At 36.4% G+C, this 17,953-nt stretch overlaps 1 protein-coding gene across 2 annotated transcripts in view; it reads right to left on the reverse strand.

Annotated features, from left to right (window-relative positions):
• Positions 1-17,953, reverse strand: part of FRK (fyn related Src family tyrosine kinase) — a 47,606-nt gene that overhangs the window by 19,020 nt on the left and 10,633 nt on the right. For both annotated transcript variants that reach the window (XM_068184292.1, XM_068184291.1), the window contains exon 2: positions 5,711-5,832. In XM_068184292.1, the coding sequence (XP_068040393.1) occupies positions 5,711-5,832 (122 nt within the window). The remainder of the gene's footprint in view (positions 1-5,710; positions 5,833-17,953) is intronic.

The following is a 17,953-nucleotide window of genomic DNA, read 5'->3' on the forward strand; positions in this document are numbered from 1 at the left end:
CTAATCTGTTGTGTTTTAATCAATAAGACTATTCCTCACCTCCTGTAAGTCACTTATCTGCATATCATGACAGCCAAAGTGTCCCTCCCTGTGACCATTAGAGCGCTCCCTAAATGTGTCAGAAAAAAGGCTCAGCCACTGAATGCTGGGGCTAGACATGGACCAGCACAAGAGAGAGACAAAAAATGTATATAAATCACACACACACACAGACACACACCAAAAACAAAAGAAAAAAAAAGTTTGAAGACCACTCATTTAGACATCTTTACAAAGGAATAGCAGTAGAAGCAATAGCAGGCTCAGAATCATCAGAAAGGGCAGTTCAGAAGAGCTGAAAAGGTATTTAATCACTTATGTGGGTGTCATTTCCTAGACCCTCCATTATTTAGACATCACTGTCCATGTTCAATGGGCAGTAGAGAGTTTAAATTACATACAGAAGGGTAATTGATTCAGCTCTAAAGAACTCCACAGCTGTTAGCTCTAGCATTAGCAGTGTTCCGCAATAAACCTAGAAGATAGATTCTTTATACTGTACCACTGCATGCATCTTGACAACAGCCTTGGTGATAATAACGAGAATACATGGTTGCATATTGTATGTAGAAAAAATATAGAATTGGTGGCATGAAACAAGCAAAGATGATAGGAAGAATAATTTCTCTCACCATCTAAGTGATGAAATAAAAGAGGAAATCTCTCCTTCCTTAAATACTATTGTGGATGATCAAATATTTTTGCACTGTACTGTGTGATTGTCATCCAAGACCACCAGAGTGCAGACAGGAGCTTTTCAAAATACTCCACCTCAGGTAGTATTTTTAGGAATCTGGGAACTTACAATTCTGCATGAGGACAGGAATGAGAATATTTGTAAAAAAAATCCATATTACATTGCATTTTTCAAATTATATTTCTTTTTGAATTAACACCCATAATTACTACTTTTTAACTGTAAAATTTATGAATGTTTTTGTGATGTGTAATTTGGAAATGGTGCTGAAGCAAAATGAAGGAAAGAGCACTTCAGTAACAACAGACTGAAAATGTAACGATTTTCCAAAGTTCACAGGAAAATTAATCCAGACAAACTAATTAGTCTTTATGATGCATTGAACAAAAGGGCAACAGGATGACTGTGTTAATCCAGTCTCAGTTGTATATCACAAGTAATAGTAGTTTGACTACCTGATTTATTTATTAGCAGTATTTTAACTATTATTTGTGAAGCAGCTAATATGAATAATGCAAGAGTTGGTTTGAAGAATGTGGTCTAATTTCTTAAATGAGGCTTTTAAAAAGCCTTATGATTGACAGCATGCAGGTCAGGTGGTGATTTATGTGGAGAAACTGAAGAAAAATTTCTGCATTCATATCATCTTGTAATAATAAGTAGCTGAGTTTAGTGCAGTACTAGACAGGGGGTTGTTCAGTTTTATTTTAGAGCTGAATTGGCTGTACAAGTCTTGCAGCACGCACTTGAAGTTCTGCAGCATGGTGTGGCTCCTCTGCCAAAATTATACTAAGCATATATCACTCAGGAAAGAACTATCCATAACCCATTCCAGTCGTCTCTACATCCATGCCAGACTACTAACCAGGACAGGATTGTAAGTTCAGCTTCACAGTGCTTGACAGTAACTGGGTTTGAAGACTGCAGAGGTTTTCTCCTCAGCTTGACCTTTCCAAAAGAATTACAGCTCCCCATTAGATTTCTACATAGTTTCAGTCTAGCAGAAGGGTTATCCTCTCCTAGCTATACATCTTCATGTGATGGGTTAAGCAGAAGTAGATTTTGCCACCTGAAGAATGTGAATAAAATAATTTACTACTTCTTCCCCAGGGCACAAAAATTTATGGTGGTGTCAGCAGAGTCCACACCTTCACCAAATGAGTCATGGAGACACTAATTTTCCATTACTGCCAAAAACCATGTGTCCCAACATAGCTCCTGGGAACAGCCCTCCCCCAGCACTCGCCATGCAGCACTGCCACCAGCACCTCTGCTCTGCCTCCATGTCCAGAGTGGACATGGGAGAAGGGTGACTCATGGGATCACTCTCACCAGCACAGAACAGGTGCAGAGGCAGATCCAAAATCATCTTTTTAGTATGGCCATGATTTTGCCAGTTCTATGAGTCTGCTGCCTTAAACAAATACCTGTTTTTCCTGTGCTGGAACAATATTCTTTTAGGAGCATGGAAAAAATAGCTGAAGAAAACACAAACTATTTACATTGTTATTTAATGCAATAAGTCTTTTAGATACCATTATTCAGTGGTGGGCTAAGTACAGAGCCTCCTGCTATCATTGGCAATGACACTCAATTAAGCTGAGCACATCTAAATTATGGTTTTTAATTAAAATGAGGCAACATCTAAGATGGCACCAACATGTTTAAAATTTAATGCATTTCACACCAGATGCTGGAGTCATCAACATAAAAATCTGTCGACAACATGTGCATTTTTAAAATGGGAAAACCTATTTTTAAAATGTCAAACACCCTAAAATTATAGTAATACATGTCGGGGGCCTATCTGGTTTGATGATCTTTCCATTTCACTATTCACAGATGATAAAAACCTTTCTGAACATGAATTTCTGTTTTTAATTTAAATAATTATTTTTTATCCAAATCTTACAAATTGAGAGTTTTCCCAAAAAGGAAAGTTAGAAGTAAAAAATGTAATTTTCATGAAAGACTGAACTTTTAATTTTTTTTCCTTACTAAGGAGATAATTTGTCTCCTTAATTAACATTAAATCTCTTATATATATCATTGTCCATATGAGTATGTAATCAAGCATGAAATACATAAAATCAGTTTATGGGTTCTTGGGTAAAAAAAAAAAAATCTTTCTCTTCAACTTCTTTTTTACCTAAATCACATGCTGGATGGAGAATTAAAATATTGTCTTAAAGACCTTAATTCTGAAAGCTATCAGAAAGACCTTCTCTTCGTGCTATTATCATCTACTCTTCAATGAAACCAAAAACAGCAATAAAAGCTAGAGCAAAACCAGTCAGACCTACAGAAGATGGGACTTTTGAGGTCTAATGTTTCTGGACTGAAAAAATTTGAAACAGAAATTAGGGACATATTAGGGTTGTTATTTCTCCCTTGTCAGTGTATCAGCTACCGTGGAGATAGAAGCCATCCTTCTGCCTTAGCTTTAGTGTCTCATGATTCCTACTGATGGCACAAACAAGGAAGGTGCAGGAAAACTCTATTCCCCATAGAACCCGGTGAACTGAATTACCTTCTTGCCTACTAATGCTTCCCACAACACAAACCATTACATTGTTTGCTTTAGAATGCACTAGCTTTCCAAGAAGAAGACAGTAAGTAATGAGATTATGGACATAAAACATCTAGACCATGATGTATACTATTAGGTTGGAAGCAAAAGAGTTTGCACAATACAAACAGATGCCATTCAGCCAAGCCAATTCAGTAAGCAGCAAATAATATTTAGCTCTTTGGGATGAACTATCATGTTAAGGATAAATTATGTTCAACTCTGGGAAGCTGCTAAAGAATATAGCAGCACTGGGAAATGATGCTACCAATAGTGTCTGCAGATTGCTTCAGTTTATCCTCTTTCTTTGCCTAAAAGAGCACAAATGTTTAATAAATCTGAGATGATACATATATTCATGCATACCTTTTTAGAGGACAACCCATGTTTTTACATGAAGGAGAGCTAGCTCCTGCAGCTGGAACCTTGCCTCTGTGTTATATTTTCTTCAGTGCCACTCTTACCTTCCTTAAACAAGCAAGCCAGCATGAAACAAACACTGTTGGTTTCATATCTTGCTCTTATCATTCGTCATCAAATCTCCTCTTCCCAAATAAGCTTATAATTTTTTTTAAATGTCTACCACAAGCTGTCATAATTGAATCAAATATACTAGATCAGATGGAATAAATTTTCTATCCAAAATTTGTAACAAAAAAACTAAACAGCAGCATCAAAGGGTCATCTACAAATGCTGGCCTAATATCTATTTAATTCTCTTGGATTTTTCTCTAGTTTACCCAAGATACTTCTACTTTCCTGTTAGAGAAGTGGTGAGGATGCAGGATAAATAATTAATATTTTAAATATTTCCTAAAAGGAGAGAGAATAATAAAAAGAATTTGCATTCCCACCCCCAGGTGCACAATCAAAAGATTTTTCATTGATTTTTAGTAATGTGCCATGTATTTACATGCCATCATTAAGAAGATAATACAGGTTTGTCTTTCCTTCCCTGCATAACACCACCCTGTCATCAGTCTAGCCCAGTCCTTGGATGAAATCAGCTCACTGATGAACTTGAAGGAAGCTGAAACAGGTAACACAGCAATAAGTCGGCACGTGTAGAGAAAGCATTTTGAAAGGTCTGTGGCTGTAATACAGCCCCTGGACAAAAATATGCACACACAAAGGGGCTACTTCTGTCACAGGAGCAGTCTGATTCCTTGTTAAAGGTAGTTTTCCTTTAAGCACTTCATGGCAAGGACCAACTTCCTTGAGGACAAACTGAAAACTGTGAAGTAAACTCTCTCAGCACTGTAAATATCACATTTCTTTCAATAAACACCCCTGTATTTCACATTTCTTGGCAATAAAAAGCATTCCTCACATTACCACAAGACATTGCAGGTACATACACTTTAGTTATAATTGGGAAAGTGAAACCAAAAATATGTTTCTTCACAATATTAAGCTGTGTTTCTGTGTAATGTTCAGAAGGTAAATTACACATAATCATCCTGGCAAAAGAGGAGTCAATATGAAAGAATCTGGTTATGGACAAGGTTCCTCTCATTTTATTGACATGATTCTGCACGTGACTACTCATGGTTTATTCACAAACATCAAAAGCCTTTCCTGGCTCTGGAATTAATATAGGTACAACACATTAGGAAGTTTTGGTGTATAGCCCTGTTATCTCAAGGACAACACTCTACACCTGACTTGCAGTTGTATGACAAGTTGGATGGGAAATGTTCACAGAAAAAAAACCAATGAACAATCACATTTACTATCTAAAATGGCAAATACCTACAGTATGAAAAAAATTGTGTACTTAAATGTGAGTAAAATTATTAACAAATGTGTCCTAATTTCATAATCATTCAGATTCAAATAAAGCACTTAAATAAATTTCAAAATGCATCATAATCATCCATCTATTTTTTGCTGATGTTTGCAGTGAAATTTTCAATGAAACATCACTGATTCTAAAGCACAGCTTTGATGACCTTCCTATGATTTTATCCCTGAAAATAAATAAATATACACCTAAATCTGAGCTTTAACAGAAATCTCCTTTTCTTAAATTGCAGATATCTGTCAACATGCTTTTACTTTTATTTTTGTTCTGTGTACTAATCAGAGCTGTAGTGTACAATTTTAATGTAATTTTTTATGCTTTGGTCATGAAAATACTATCTATACTATGGCAGCTAGAACACTGGAAGTACTAAGCATAAAAAAGTTAATTTCTGTTCTGAGTATATTGATAAAGTTTATAAAATATAAACTCAAATTACTTTTGCCAAGTTTTCTTTATATATCTCCCGGAGGAAAAAAAAACATTATTATGAATTTAATTTCATTTTCATGCCCACAGTTTATTGTTCTCAAAGATGAAAAAGCCCAGACCACCAGAAAAATTTTTAAAACATTGCTTCAGATGAAAAACTAGCATATACCTGAGAGTGAGTATTCGCCTTTTAGACTTTCGCTTTCTCGAATTAGGAAGGCTCCTTCCTTGTTTTCAGGGTACAACAGTTGTCTCTCGGCATCTGCTCGTTTGGTTGAGCCAAAGAACCATCTGAACAAATAAAAACCATTAATTTTACCACTCAGTGAAACATACCAGGAAGACAGTTTAGCTTTTATAAACATGCTGCATATTTACTAAGAGATAATCTGTGCTATGTTAATTAAATGTCAATAGTATGGGAGGAAAAAAGCCAACAAGAACTACAGAACAAATTTATTGCTAGAAAACATCACTTACACATTTGAGTGAAATCTGGATTTTATTGCTGATGAAAAGTCTTACTGCTTTCAAAGCAACAAGCATTCAGAAGTGACAGACTGGCCTTGTGCCAGAAAAAAATCACCAAGAAAATTTGCCAAGGCTACAAGGGCAGAAACTGATGCCAAGCCCACTGATGCCACTTGAACTAGGTAGAGGTGCAGGTGTGTGCTAGCAACCCAACATCTTAAAAGACATAAGATCTCTCAAAGTACAGAAGGGCTCTCAGATTCCAAGGCGTAAATCACCCTGCTTCCCCATTCCACTGCCACTTCAATACCTCAAACGAGTTACTGGCAATTTTTCAGCTTTGCTGCTTTTTGACAAACAAAACCAGTGTATCCCTCAAGTCACTACAAATATCTCCACACCTGTGTTCTGTGAAAATCTACTCAGATCTATGGCTTTTAAAACATTTTTTTTCCTCACTAAACCCTGTAGGTCACAAACGCTTGTTCAAGCAATAATTTTAATTTGCTCCTCTGAAGATAGGATTTAGGTCTCTTGCAGCTTTGTGCTGAGTTTAAATTAAAGAGAAATAAGACAGAGATGAGTCAGCATTTTCAGCTGGGGTGGTGTTCAGCTTCCTTCCAGCAAACACGCAAAGCTTTTTCCAAGATTATCTCCACCTCTTATTTGAAGCAAGTGATGATAAATACGTATCAGAAAGATGCCATAAGCTCATAGGAGAATTCCTTTTAAATTAATCATAGCTAAAACTATTATACAAACTTCAAATATAAATTAATGCACCACAAGTAAGTTGCCTACTTGATTTGTAAATTACTAGTGAAAAGTACAGACAGAGTCATCAACAAACTGTTTTAGTATCTGCAAGGCTTGTAGTCATCAAGAGGAGTGGAGGAAATAAATGAGAATACTGGGTGATGCCTTAGCTGATCAAGCATGAGGACTGATAAATGGGTTTGTATTAACAAAGAGGAAATAAAAAGAGGCAAATACAGACAGCACTAACACATGCTGAATATGCTTTATTAACAAAAGAAAATTAAAGACAGATTTTCCAAACTGTATTCCTGTCCGCTGAGTTGAAGATGATTTGGATAAAATAGGTCTTGATACATATTTGGCAAGCAAAGTAATCTCACTAGAAAGCTGTAATGTGTTAGAAGTAATTTTAATTAGTTAAATGTGTTCATTAACTCAACTAATTAATTTAATTAATTCATTCATTAGACTGCAGAAAACTAAGTAATCAATAAATGTTCAAATCCTTGACTAAGGTTCTTGTCAAAGGAAGGAGAGTCCAAGTTCAACTCTATTCAAGTTGCAAAGAAAATATGTCTGCCTTAAAATCTAAATTAGAATTTTTCTGAAATTTCTAAATATACCAGCTCTGAGAATAACATCTGAAATCTAACAAACTATATGAGCCAAAAAAAATTAATATTTTTCCCCTTGAAGTATTAGCTATCACTCAATCATATTCAAAGTGACTAATGGAGTGTATATGAAGAGGTGTTTAATTTTTTGTCTCCTTTCTTCTTGGGTTACAAGGATAGTACCTTTTCAAAAGAATTTAATTTTGTACCCAACCCAAAAGAGCTTCCAGTGCATTGTTAGCAAGACTGGATTTCATAGCCATAGTCAAAATATAGTCTTTATGTGACTCAACATTTGAACATACACGGTTAGTAACTCAAACTTCTAAAGCTGAAAACTTGATCAGTAATACAATCTATGCAATTAGAGGAAACTGTTGCTTTGAAACTTTTGGTTGGTATTTTGAAAATATAAATTAATATACTATTACTCTGTGTATGTAAAACCATGTCTACAATATAAACCATGATTTGGGAAAATAATATGCACATAAGTGCATCACATTTAGCATAAGTATCTGCTTCTTTGATTTCAAAACATTTCAGCTTATATGCTTATTTTTATTAGGTTGGAAAAACTTCACTTAATATGAAATTAGCATTAAAGGTTATATAGAGGATACATAATATGTAGATTCTGAATCCAGATAAACCTAGCAGTTAAAAAGACCCTAACTTGTAAAATAATATAATTAGAGCAACGGTATTAGAGGAGGTAAGTGTAACTGAAGCAATTATTATGGAGGATGAAAAGTGGATACATATTGTGTATTACCTCATTTGCCTGACTTTATATGATCTGATTAAACTGTTTCAGAAAAATACAGGGAAAATTAATTTTAATAGCACTTGAATATTTGATTCTTAGTTCAAAGCCATTTGGTTTACAATAATAATTATACAGTACCAAAAGTAATACTGAATATGAAAAAACATCTCTTAACTTCAAAGCAAATAATTTATTTTACTATTTTTTTTAACTAAAGCACATCTGAATTTAAAGTACTATTTTCAGTTTAATGGAAGTTTAAATTCCTTTTATAAAGCCTGAAGAGCTTATTTCAATTTCTAGCAATTGAACTTCTGCTTCAAAAGGCTTAATATTTTACTTCATCCAAAAGTGTGTATCTTAGAGGAAAAAGTGCTCTAAAAAGTAATAATGAATCAAAGTAATTGCTCACCACAAGATATTGCTCTGCAGGACAGGAAGGTCAGACCAAAACAACACCCAATCCTCAGTAAATCTATTCATGTTTTATAGCTCAAAGACAGATGAAAGTTTTAACAGAACGCTTGGCAAACAAGAACTAAACATGAAGCACTATCCATTGAGCTAGTTAAGTAACTTCTCTGACTTCAGTGCAGTGTATTGGCACCAGACAGTTCAGGAGAAGTTTGAATTAGCAATTCTTACACAGTATCAGCCTGAACTTCAGCTCACAGCCAGGCCACTTTGGGTCATGATTGCTGGTGCTGGATCAGTAGATTACCAGATATGGCACAAATGAGTACATTCAAAATTGGACACAATTTCCCATTTCTAGCAGGAGCTATCTGGCTAGCACAGCAATAGTGCCTCTTCTGTCAGCAAGACCCAGGAACATGCTGTCTTGGCCAGCACTGCATTCAACATCCCAACTCCCTTTTAAGTGTAGGATGCTAGATCTGGTTTTTTGGGGATTGTTTCTAGCAGCTTCCTCTAAATCCCTTGCTTACACCATCATTCATCGCTATTGGGAATATGTTCATTAAAAATTCCAGGGTACTTCCAGGTCATTTTGGCCACCACATATAGGACGACTTTGGAGCCAGAAAACATGATCTTCATATAGGTCCATAACAAATAGGACACATAGGACGACTTTGGAGCCAGAAAACATGATCTTCATATAGGTCCATAACAAATACAGTCCTCACTTGTTGCAGATGATGCTCAATACTGGAATACCAGTGAGATTTGTCATGGTTATTGAGAGCATAGTAACCATCTCTGTTTTGGCCATCACTTCCACTAGCATGTTTATCATCACCATATCACATCATGGATCATAGCAGGTTTTGTCATGGCATGTTTCTTGACTGTGACAATATTACTGCTGAGACCTCTAAAGACCTTTGTCCAAGAAAAAAAATCTTCATCTAGCTGAATGCTGGTGTTTATACTTGAAGGGCAATTCTTTCAAGAAACAGAGATCACGTCACCTTACACTCATTCCTGCCTACCTGTTCAGCCCAGTTTGAGTTAAGATGGAGTCATGAACTCAAGGGAAGCTGGTAGTGCTACCTGGCTCCACCACTGCCTTTCCTGAGAAGCTTTCTATCCTCCATGGTGCAATGCACTACTGATTTCCATCTAAAGGTCAAAGCCCCATTTACCTGGCTTTGCTTTCTGTCTCCATGTGCTTTGCTACATAAAAATCTGCTAAAATAAAAGTAGTCACTCCAGTCACTCCTACACTTCCTATAGCAGGAAGATATGGCAGGAACTTTCAAACTGGACAGTAGAAGAGGAGTAACATGGGCCAAGAGCTAAAGCAAAGAAAAATGTGGAGGCATAGTTCTCCAATGCTGTATCACTAGCAACATTTCCAGTGCCTGGTAACATGCCTAGAAAATGACAAAAGCCCCAGTGGAAAAAACAAAATCCACAAATATTCCCATAACAAAAAGAAAGAGTATGCAAATGAGTTTTTTTCCTTCTCATTAATACAAAATCCCCCTCCAATCAAATCTGTGCAATGCACTTATTTGAGATAGAGACTGAAGATTTTACAGAAGATCTCAACTAATCTGGGAACTATGGGCTTTTTCTGTCCTGAAATTAACTCTATCCAACACTCAGAACTAATCCCCTCCCAAAAAAAAGGATTCTCAGCCATGCTCCAGATGAAAATGCTCTCAGGTGAAATATTTTTTTGGCAGCCTGCCGTTCCTTGGACACCCCTTTCACAGACCCCACACCTCGCTACATTCAACTTTTCTTCTTGGTCTCTTCTGAATCCCTAACATGCTGAATCCTGACTCTAACACAAGGTGTGTGCTGAGCCTTAGCCAAAGCACTCCTCTCATGGGCCAGACAAAATATTTCTTTGGACATTTCCTTGGACAGCTCCTTCACAATTGTATTCCAACAGAAACTCTAAATTTATGATTAAGGAATCTGTGAGCATCCCTCTTTGGGACGTGGGTAAGATGCTCATGACCAAGCTAAACACGGACCCTGAAATAACATCTGCAGTCTTTAACTTTCTTGGAAATCCCAGCAGATCCCTCAGTGCTCTTTTGTTACTCCCACTGAAAACCAGCAGAGAAAATGATGCGGAAGTTTTTCACCCATTTCCTTTAAGGCTCACCAGTTTCCCACTTTTATCCTCTACCATTAGTTAGATTTAATATATACTGGAGAAAAGTCAGAATTAACTCCACAATGTCATATCTGAAGTCACCAAATTTCCTTTAATAAGTAGTTGTAGTTGGGATATGGGAAGATTCTTTCAGTTTTTCATTCAAGTTGCAGGTCACTGGAGGTGAGATAAGGCTAAAAGCAGAGGTCTGTGACATACTCCTCATTTTGTTAATGTTCAGTTAAAAGCAAAAGCCCTGAGGACTGAGTCAGCAGTAAGGTCCAACCACATATAGAAGCTGTGATCATTACAACAGGAATGAAGAGGGAGGAAAGGGGACAAAAAATGCTGAAAATAGCAAGGAGAAACAACAGAATGAATAACAGCAAATAAGTCACATAACTTTATTTTCAAAAATTACTGAAAATGTTAAAATGAACAGCACAGTCCTATCCTGGATCAGCACTTTGTGGTATAAGGGCATCTTGCTTCTCACTTTTCCTAAGTGTTTACAACTGGGACTTACATTTTTATGTTGGGGTAAGTCTCTTGAGGCTGCTAAATGTCAACAGCTGAGAGGGTTTTTTGAGATTCCTGTAGTTCTCAACCAGAAGTCTCCATTAGGGAACAAATAGTGCTGACAAAAGGTTATCTGGCCCTCCAGAAGATTAACTCAAGTGTGTTAACTGTGTCTGTAGTACTAGGGTGAAGAGAATAGGTTTCTTTGACTGATAAAAGCAAAGAATTACTTCATTTAGAGCAAAATTCTTGGGTGAAGACAAAAAATTAAAAAAAAAAAAACACAGATATTATCTATACTGAAACCCAGTTTCTTCTAGAATGAAGAAAGCTTGTGTAAGAGCTAAAACAAATATAGAAAATCACCAACAGCATATGAAGTTTACATTTAAAATGCCTCAAAATCTACTGTCATAGAAAGCTGTAACTGCACACTGATGTACTTCAAAGTTAGGAGATGATAATATTAATATTGCTTTCATGGCATCCACTCAGCCATTTTCAGAAGATCGACTGTGATACCATCTTTAATTACATGGTCATATCCAGTGCTCCCTACAGTGTTAAAATGAATGCTGCTCACTGAATAGTTACCCTCTATTTTGTTTTGTCATTGCATAGATAGAGCTCATTTACTGTTTTAAACAATTTACTTTGTTTAGCATCTGCTCTCCATGCCAGTTACAAAATTACATGAATGGCTTCTTTCCTAGCAGCCTCTACTACAGTGTTCATTATTGTAATACCCAAATGTTTTACAAACTTTTTTTTTTTTTTTTTTTTGTGGCTCTTTTCCTTGTAATATACTTTCTGCACTGGAGAAACAGCCCAGAAAGGGACTAAGGCAACATGAAAATACTACGTGGAGTATTTTCTACTAATTTTGGATGCCCAACTTGAAAAGTCCAAGGGCCTGCCTTTCAGGAATTTAACATTTTTCAGTATGTAGTGGTGTATTTGGACAGCAATAGGCACTACTTTCTGTGCCACAGAAGACAAGGAGAGATGCATGGAAAGCTAAAGAGACAGAGAAAGAGACAGAGAGATCCTCCAGGGATTCAACTACTTTCATCATATGACCACCCTGTGACCACTGCCCTTACTCAGCACATGGAAACCTGAACAGGCTTGTGTGCACCACTCTTCTCTGCTGTCATCCATGCAGGACAAAGAAGGCTGCTGAACCAGCTTTTAATCCATGTCAGGTTTGCAGTCTGCTGTGGGTAAAGAATAGTGCAGAAACAGGGGCAGAAGTTTACCAATGGAGCCACCAGCAAGTCCTCTCTATGCTGACAGGAAGGTTCCAAGCCCTTTAGGGTTTTCCCAAAATATCAAAAATAGATAACGCGACTGTCAAAAATTAATAATGTGTTCAGTAACTACTTATAAATATAATTTTATTTTCAAAGCCCTGGTCATTTTGAAGTAAAGTTTTCTTAGACAGTAAAAAAGCACACACTTTTGGTGCAGTAATCTTCCCTACTAAATATCAAGCCCTTTTTGCAACGTACATGAGGAAAAGATTTCTTGTATTGTTCTGATCCACTTTTTTTGCTTTCAGGCAGAGAAAGAGGCAGCCTGTGTGTCACCTGTGCCTGGTATCAAAGCTGGAAAATTCACACCCAATCAGATAAAGCTTGGAAAAATTAAAAGCAACTAAACAAGCTCTTCTGATAGAAAATATTAGGTTGTTTTAATTATAAGACTAATGAAGTAATAGCATTGCTTCAAGAGCTGATTTTTCAAAAAGTTAGGAAATATCACTACATAGATTAAAGCCTTCCAGATATAACATAATTAAGAAAAAATGTGCTTTACATATGATGAGGTGTGTGCATGAAGAAGAGAGTGGGAGATGAGGGCAGTCTACTTCAATTTTTCCCTGTATAGCCTACAGTGAACCTGATGAGAGTTTCCATGGGAAAAAAATAAAACAAAACAACCAAAAAACAAACCCAAAAAAAAAAAAAAAAAAAAAAAAAAAAAAAAAAAACCAACCAAATAACTCCCACAAAACAACAACAAAACCAAAAGAAACCCAAAACATATGAGATAAAACTAAACAAAACCAGAAAAATCTTTAGTCTGGTTAAATCATAAAGATGAAACATGCCAGCAAGATTCCTTTCAAGAGCATTTTTAAAAACACAAACCTTCCCATAAATGGCCTAAGAATCTAAACAGTGAAAAGTCAGGGATTTCTCTAGGGCTAACAGACTTTAATTGGGCAGAATCCAGAAAACCTAAGATTGGGTTTCAGGCAAAGCCCTTCCTCCTTAATTCTTTTTACAGGCATGCCTGGGATAATTTTTAATTCTGTCTGTCTCTCACTGTCATTTATTATCAGAAACTGAAGGGTCTATGGAAGTACAAAATTTAAGAGGTTAGGAATTTAAAGCTAATGGTAAAGGAAGCCATAGGACATTACAGAAGGAAGGGAGAAAACAGGACAGTAAAAATTCAAAGCTGAGAGGACCATAGAAGATTAGCAAGTGGATGGATTGAGAGAAGAAAGTCAGAGTTAGTAGACAATGATGAGTAAAGAAAGACAAAGCTGAGGACTGCATTCAGTGCCCAAAAGCTATAGCCTGCTGCTGAGCTGCTGCGCTGCTCAGCAAATGCTGGTTTTCATCTTACCCTGCTCCCACAGGGAGCCTGGCCTTTGGCAGCCATTTCAGTCCTACTTGGGAAAACAATTTTATGGAACAGCTCTTGAAACAATTTCACAGACTAACTCTCACTGTGAGGATTGCTCTACACAGGTCTTTTCTCTGTCACTTTCTTAGCTCATCACACTACTCATTTTTGTACTTGCCAAAAGAATAATTTGACATTAGTTTTCATCACATATTTATTGTCTAGAAGTCATTGCTTTAAACCTCATTCACCAAAGTACCATCAGCAAAAAGTGAGTCAGGAAAGGTTGTGCAAAAACATTTATATAACAGCACCCTTCTCTGTCTACATAAGTAAATCATCTGAGATCTTAACACATTGCAGAGAGTACCTGACTTGGAATTGAAATAAAAAATCATTTAAACTCTTTATGTACAGTGACTCAGCACAGTTCTGATTATTTATTTACCACAATAAGAATCTAATTCCCTCCAAGTGAAACCAGAAATTCAAGTTTTCGGGAACAGTTATGTCAGGTATCACCCTTAACCTTTGGCAACTACAATGAATTTGCTTCATACAGAAAGAACTGAGTCATGTATATTGCTCAGAACCCTGTTGTTGAATAACTTATCACAAACTAAAATGAAGACTATCTTGTATGCATTGTGTGTGGGACTTGGAGCTTCTGAGTCTTTTCACAGTGGATGGAATAAGTTTGTTTTTCTTTCCACAGAGAAAAACACAGAACATGTGAATAGATGTATATAAAATAGTTGTGTAAAATAAAGCCTCATTTCTACACCAAGTAAGCAGCAGAGCTCTATCAAAGCAACAGAGCACCACTTGCTTATGTTTTTAAAAGTCCGTCTGTATGTTTGAAAGTGACTGTCTGTCATAACATGCTCTAAGTTTTGCTGTATTATCCACACTTCGAGATCAACATTGTGATTTTTCTTTGAATAACCATTGCAGTGTGAAATACAGTTTTGGAAAATAACAGATCCCATTTTGCTCTTGGCTTTTGGATAACGTTTTCTTAGTGTTCTTGTCAGCAGATATAGCTGACTGGTTAGTGTTTTTCCAGAAACACTAAATTTATGTTAGACTTGAGAGATTTTTATTGGCGAGATGGCAGAATATAAGAGGAGATATGAGAGTAGGCATAGAAGGAAAAAAGGAAAAGAGAATTAAATTATACTTCTCCATCTATTTTCTAAACAAAATATTATAGTCCAGTATGAGCAAGTACTCAATTTGAAAAATTTTTAAAATTAAAGGTTTATTGCTTTTATTTTCAAATAGAAGTTCCAACAAAATATAACCATTTTTTTCCTTTTAATTTTGTTCAGAAGTGATTACTTTATCTGAACACAAGACAAAACCAAACAATACTCTTCACATTATTTCAGGGCATATTTTGATTTCATACAAAGCTAAAATGAAGGATTCCTGAGAAACCTCTCTGCTTCTTTCTTCCAGGTAAAAGGAGACATTTTTTCCTTTCTCTTGTGCCATTCATATTTGATAATGAATATGTGCACTAGAACACAAGTGATACGTTCATCCATGTAAAAGGGGACCTTTAGCTAAAACAAGGCAATTTAAACCTATGATTCTAATATATTATAGTCACTATCTTGCTAGAATTTACAATGTGCATAGATGATTAAATATTGTCATATGGAAAACATAGCGCTTTATTGAACAAAGGTAATATTTTGGGGACTGAATGTCTATGAACCTACCACCATAATTAGTCATTACTTTTGCTATCATTTCTTTGTAGCAAGATGGGAATTTGCAGGTTATTGCCAGAAAAAAGTCTTTATACTTCTAGACTGAAGGAGCAGATTCACCACACTTTCATTGTGTAGTGTTTTTTAAAAAAGATGGTTTCAATTTACTAATCACTGACAACTGGACTCTAACACTGAACAGTAGCTTACTCCACAGAATCCCAATGGTTGCAAATGTAAAACTCTCACCTACCCTGGCAGACTGACCTTATGTGTATCTGACACACAAAAGGAACCCCAGGCTCCAGTAACAAATCACTAGGGCAGAGATGAAGAAACTGCAGGAGATTACTTTCCCATGTGAAGAGGGCAATAGATGTGTCAAAAAGGACTCTGAGCCCCTAAAGTCTGTTTTGGTCCAAGAAATACCTTTGTTTTGTGTTATGCCACTGTTTTCAGCATAATAAATAATGAGCTGTGTCCTAAATAAAGGACTCTAAATAGAGTACCCTAAATAAAGGGCCTATCAGGGCTTCACAGGCTTTTACAGTAAAGTAACTGTGAAGGATTGTTTAGATAAGGAAAATTCAACAGTAAGTTGGTTTAAGCCCATCACAATGGCAGGCATTTCCTCTTCCAGTCTAAAGCAAATTTACTATCTTGCAAATACAAACACCAAGATTACTTGTGCATTAGTCTAAAACTCTGTGACACATTGTGTGTAAACCTCTCCCGCAAGGATACGGTGGGCCATGACTGTACTGTTGTAAGGGATTACAAATGATACTACATTCATTTTTCAGCACTTGATAATGGCAGCTGACCATGCCGGAAACATGGAAATTGATTTGCTCTGAGTCTGCTGCAGGATGACAAACCATTGCACCTTTGGCCACTCTTGCACTCAGTAAGGACTGGAAGGGGCTGCTTCTCCTATAGGAATAGTATTATAAGGCCAAGGGCATGAGCTGTGTAATTTAGCATAGATTACCCAATACTGGGTTCACTGCACAACAGGAAACAAATCACAATCTGATAGCATTCATTTTTTGAAATATCCATAAATTCATCTCATTTTGTAAGTGCCTGTTTTGCTATTGTGTAATTAATTCCAGCATTTGTATTCATTCCCCAAAATATTAGTCATCTGAATGCTGTATTATTTAATCTGAAGTTCTTCTATATGAGAAAACAAAGAGTAGGTGAAAGTGATATCATATTGCTTTTTGTGATGTTTTCATTGCACAAGTCCCATTTAAGTGATTACACAAGTCCCATTTAAGTCAATTGTCAACGTTTATTCTCTGTCGTAGTTTTGCACCTGAATAAGGGTTCCACTGCATTTAAAGCTTGCTCTGAAACAACGACTTACATTTGGAGTCAATGAAAGGCTACCACTGTCTTTAACATCCATTGCTTTAGGATTTGGGGTGTGAACTACAGCCATATAATCACCTCTTTAAAAAAACCCCAAACTTAAAATACATTCTTGAGACCCTATTTCTGCTGCCTAGAGTCTTTCAAATAGCATTGTAAAATCTTGCATCAATGTTAGTAGGACCTGTATACATTTGTACTTCTACACTGATATAATATACTGTAAAAGTAGCAATAATTCTGCTGTTCATAACTGAGGAACAAAGTGGAAACCTTGAGGAAGCCTTAATGTTAACATGGTACAGAGAACACAAATAACATGAATTGTTTTAACACCATGGGAAATTCAAATAGACAAGAAAATTTTCAATCATACATTCACTTAAACCATTACAGCTTCCAAAAACACTCAATTGATTTTCTTGAGAAAATCCTTCCAGGGAAATTATTTTCTTTTCTAACAGAGAAATACAGTACAAAAATAATACAGAAGCCCTGAGAAGCACAAAGCCACTGTGCCTGCCCAAGACACTGGTGGCACAGCAGATATCTTCATCCATTTTGTGCAGAGCTCTCTCTTGGACTTGGGTTCTCTTGGACTTGGGTTCTCACCTTAGACTATTGCCAGCAGTCTGGTGGACTTGTGTCCTCTGCCAGGTCAGCTTTCAGTGGAGGACAACCAGGACACTCTGTTCCCAGAGGGACTCATAAAGAGCTGTGCAGTCTGGCATCCTCAGGTGACTCTAAGCCAAAGGACAGAATGGTTCTTTCATGGGGGGACGAATTACTTAAATAAAGGGCCTCCAACCTTTCAGACTAACCTTTTCAGGGTGACAGATGTGAAGGGTGACACAATAAAGATACCTTTGACTTCCACAAGTAAATCTGGAGCACATCAAACTCCATATCAGTGTATGATATGGACCACCAGGACCCTCACACTGATTTGTTTTGCAAGAAATTACAACACCAT

Source organism: Anomalospiza imberbis, chromosome 3 (assembly GCF_031753505.1).
Source record: "Anomalospiza imberbis isolate Cuckoo-Finch-1a 21T00152 chromosome 3, ASM3175350v1, whole genome shotgun sequence".
In the NCBI taxonomy this organism is placed as follows: domain Eukaryota; kingdom Metazoa; phylum Chordata; class Aves; order Passeriformes; family Viduidae; genus Anomalospiza; species Anomalospiza imberbis.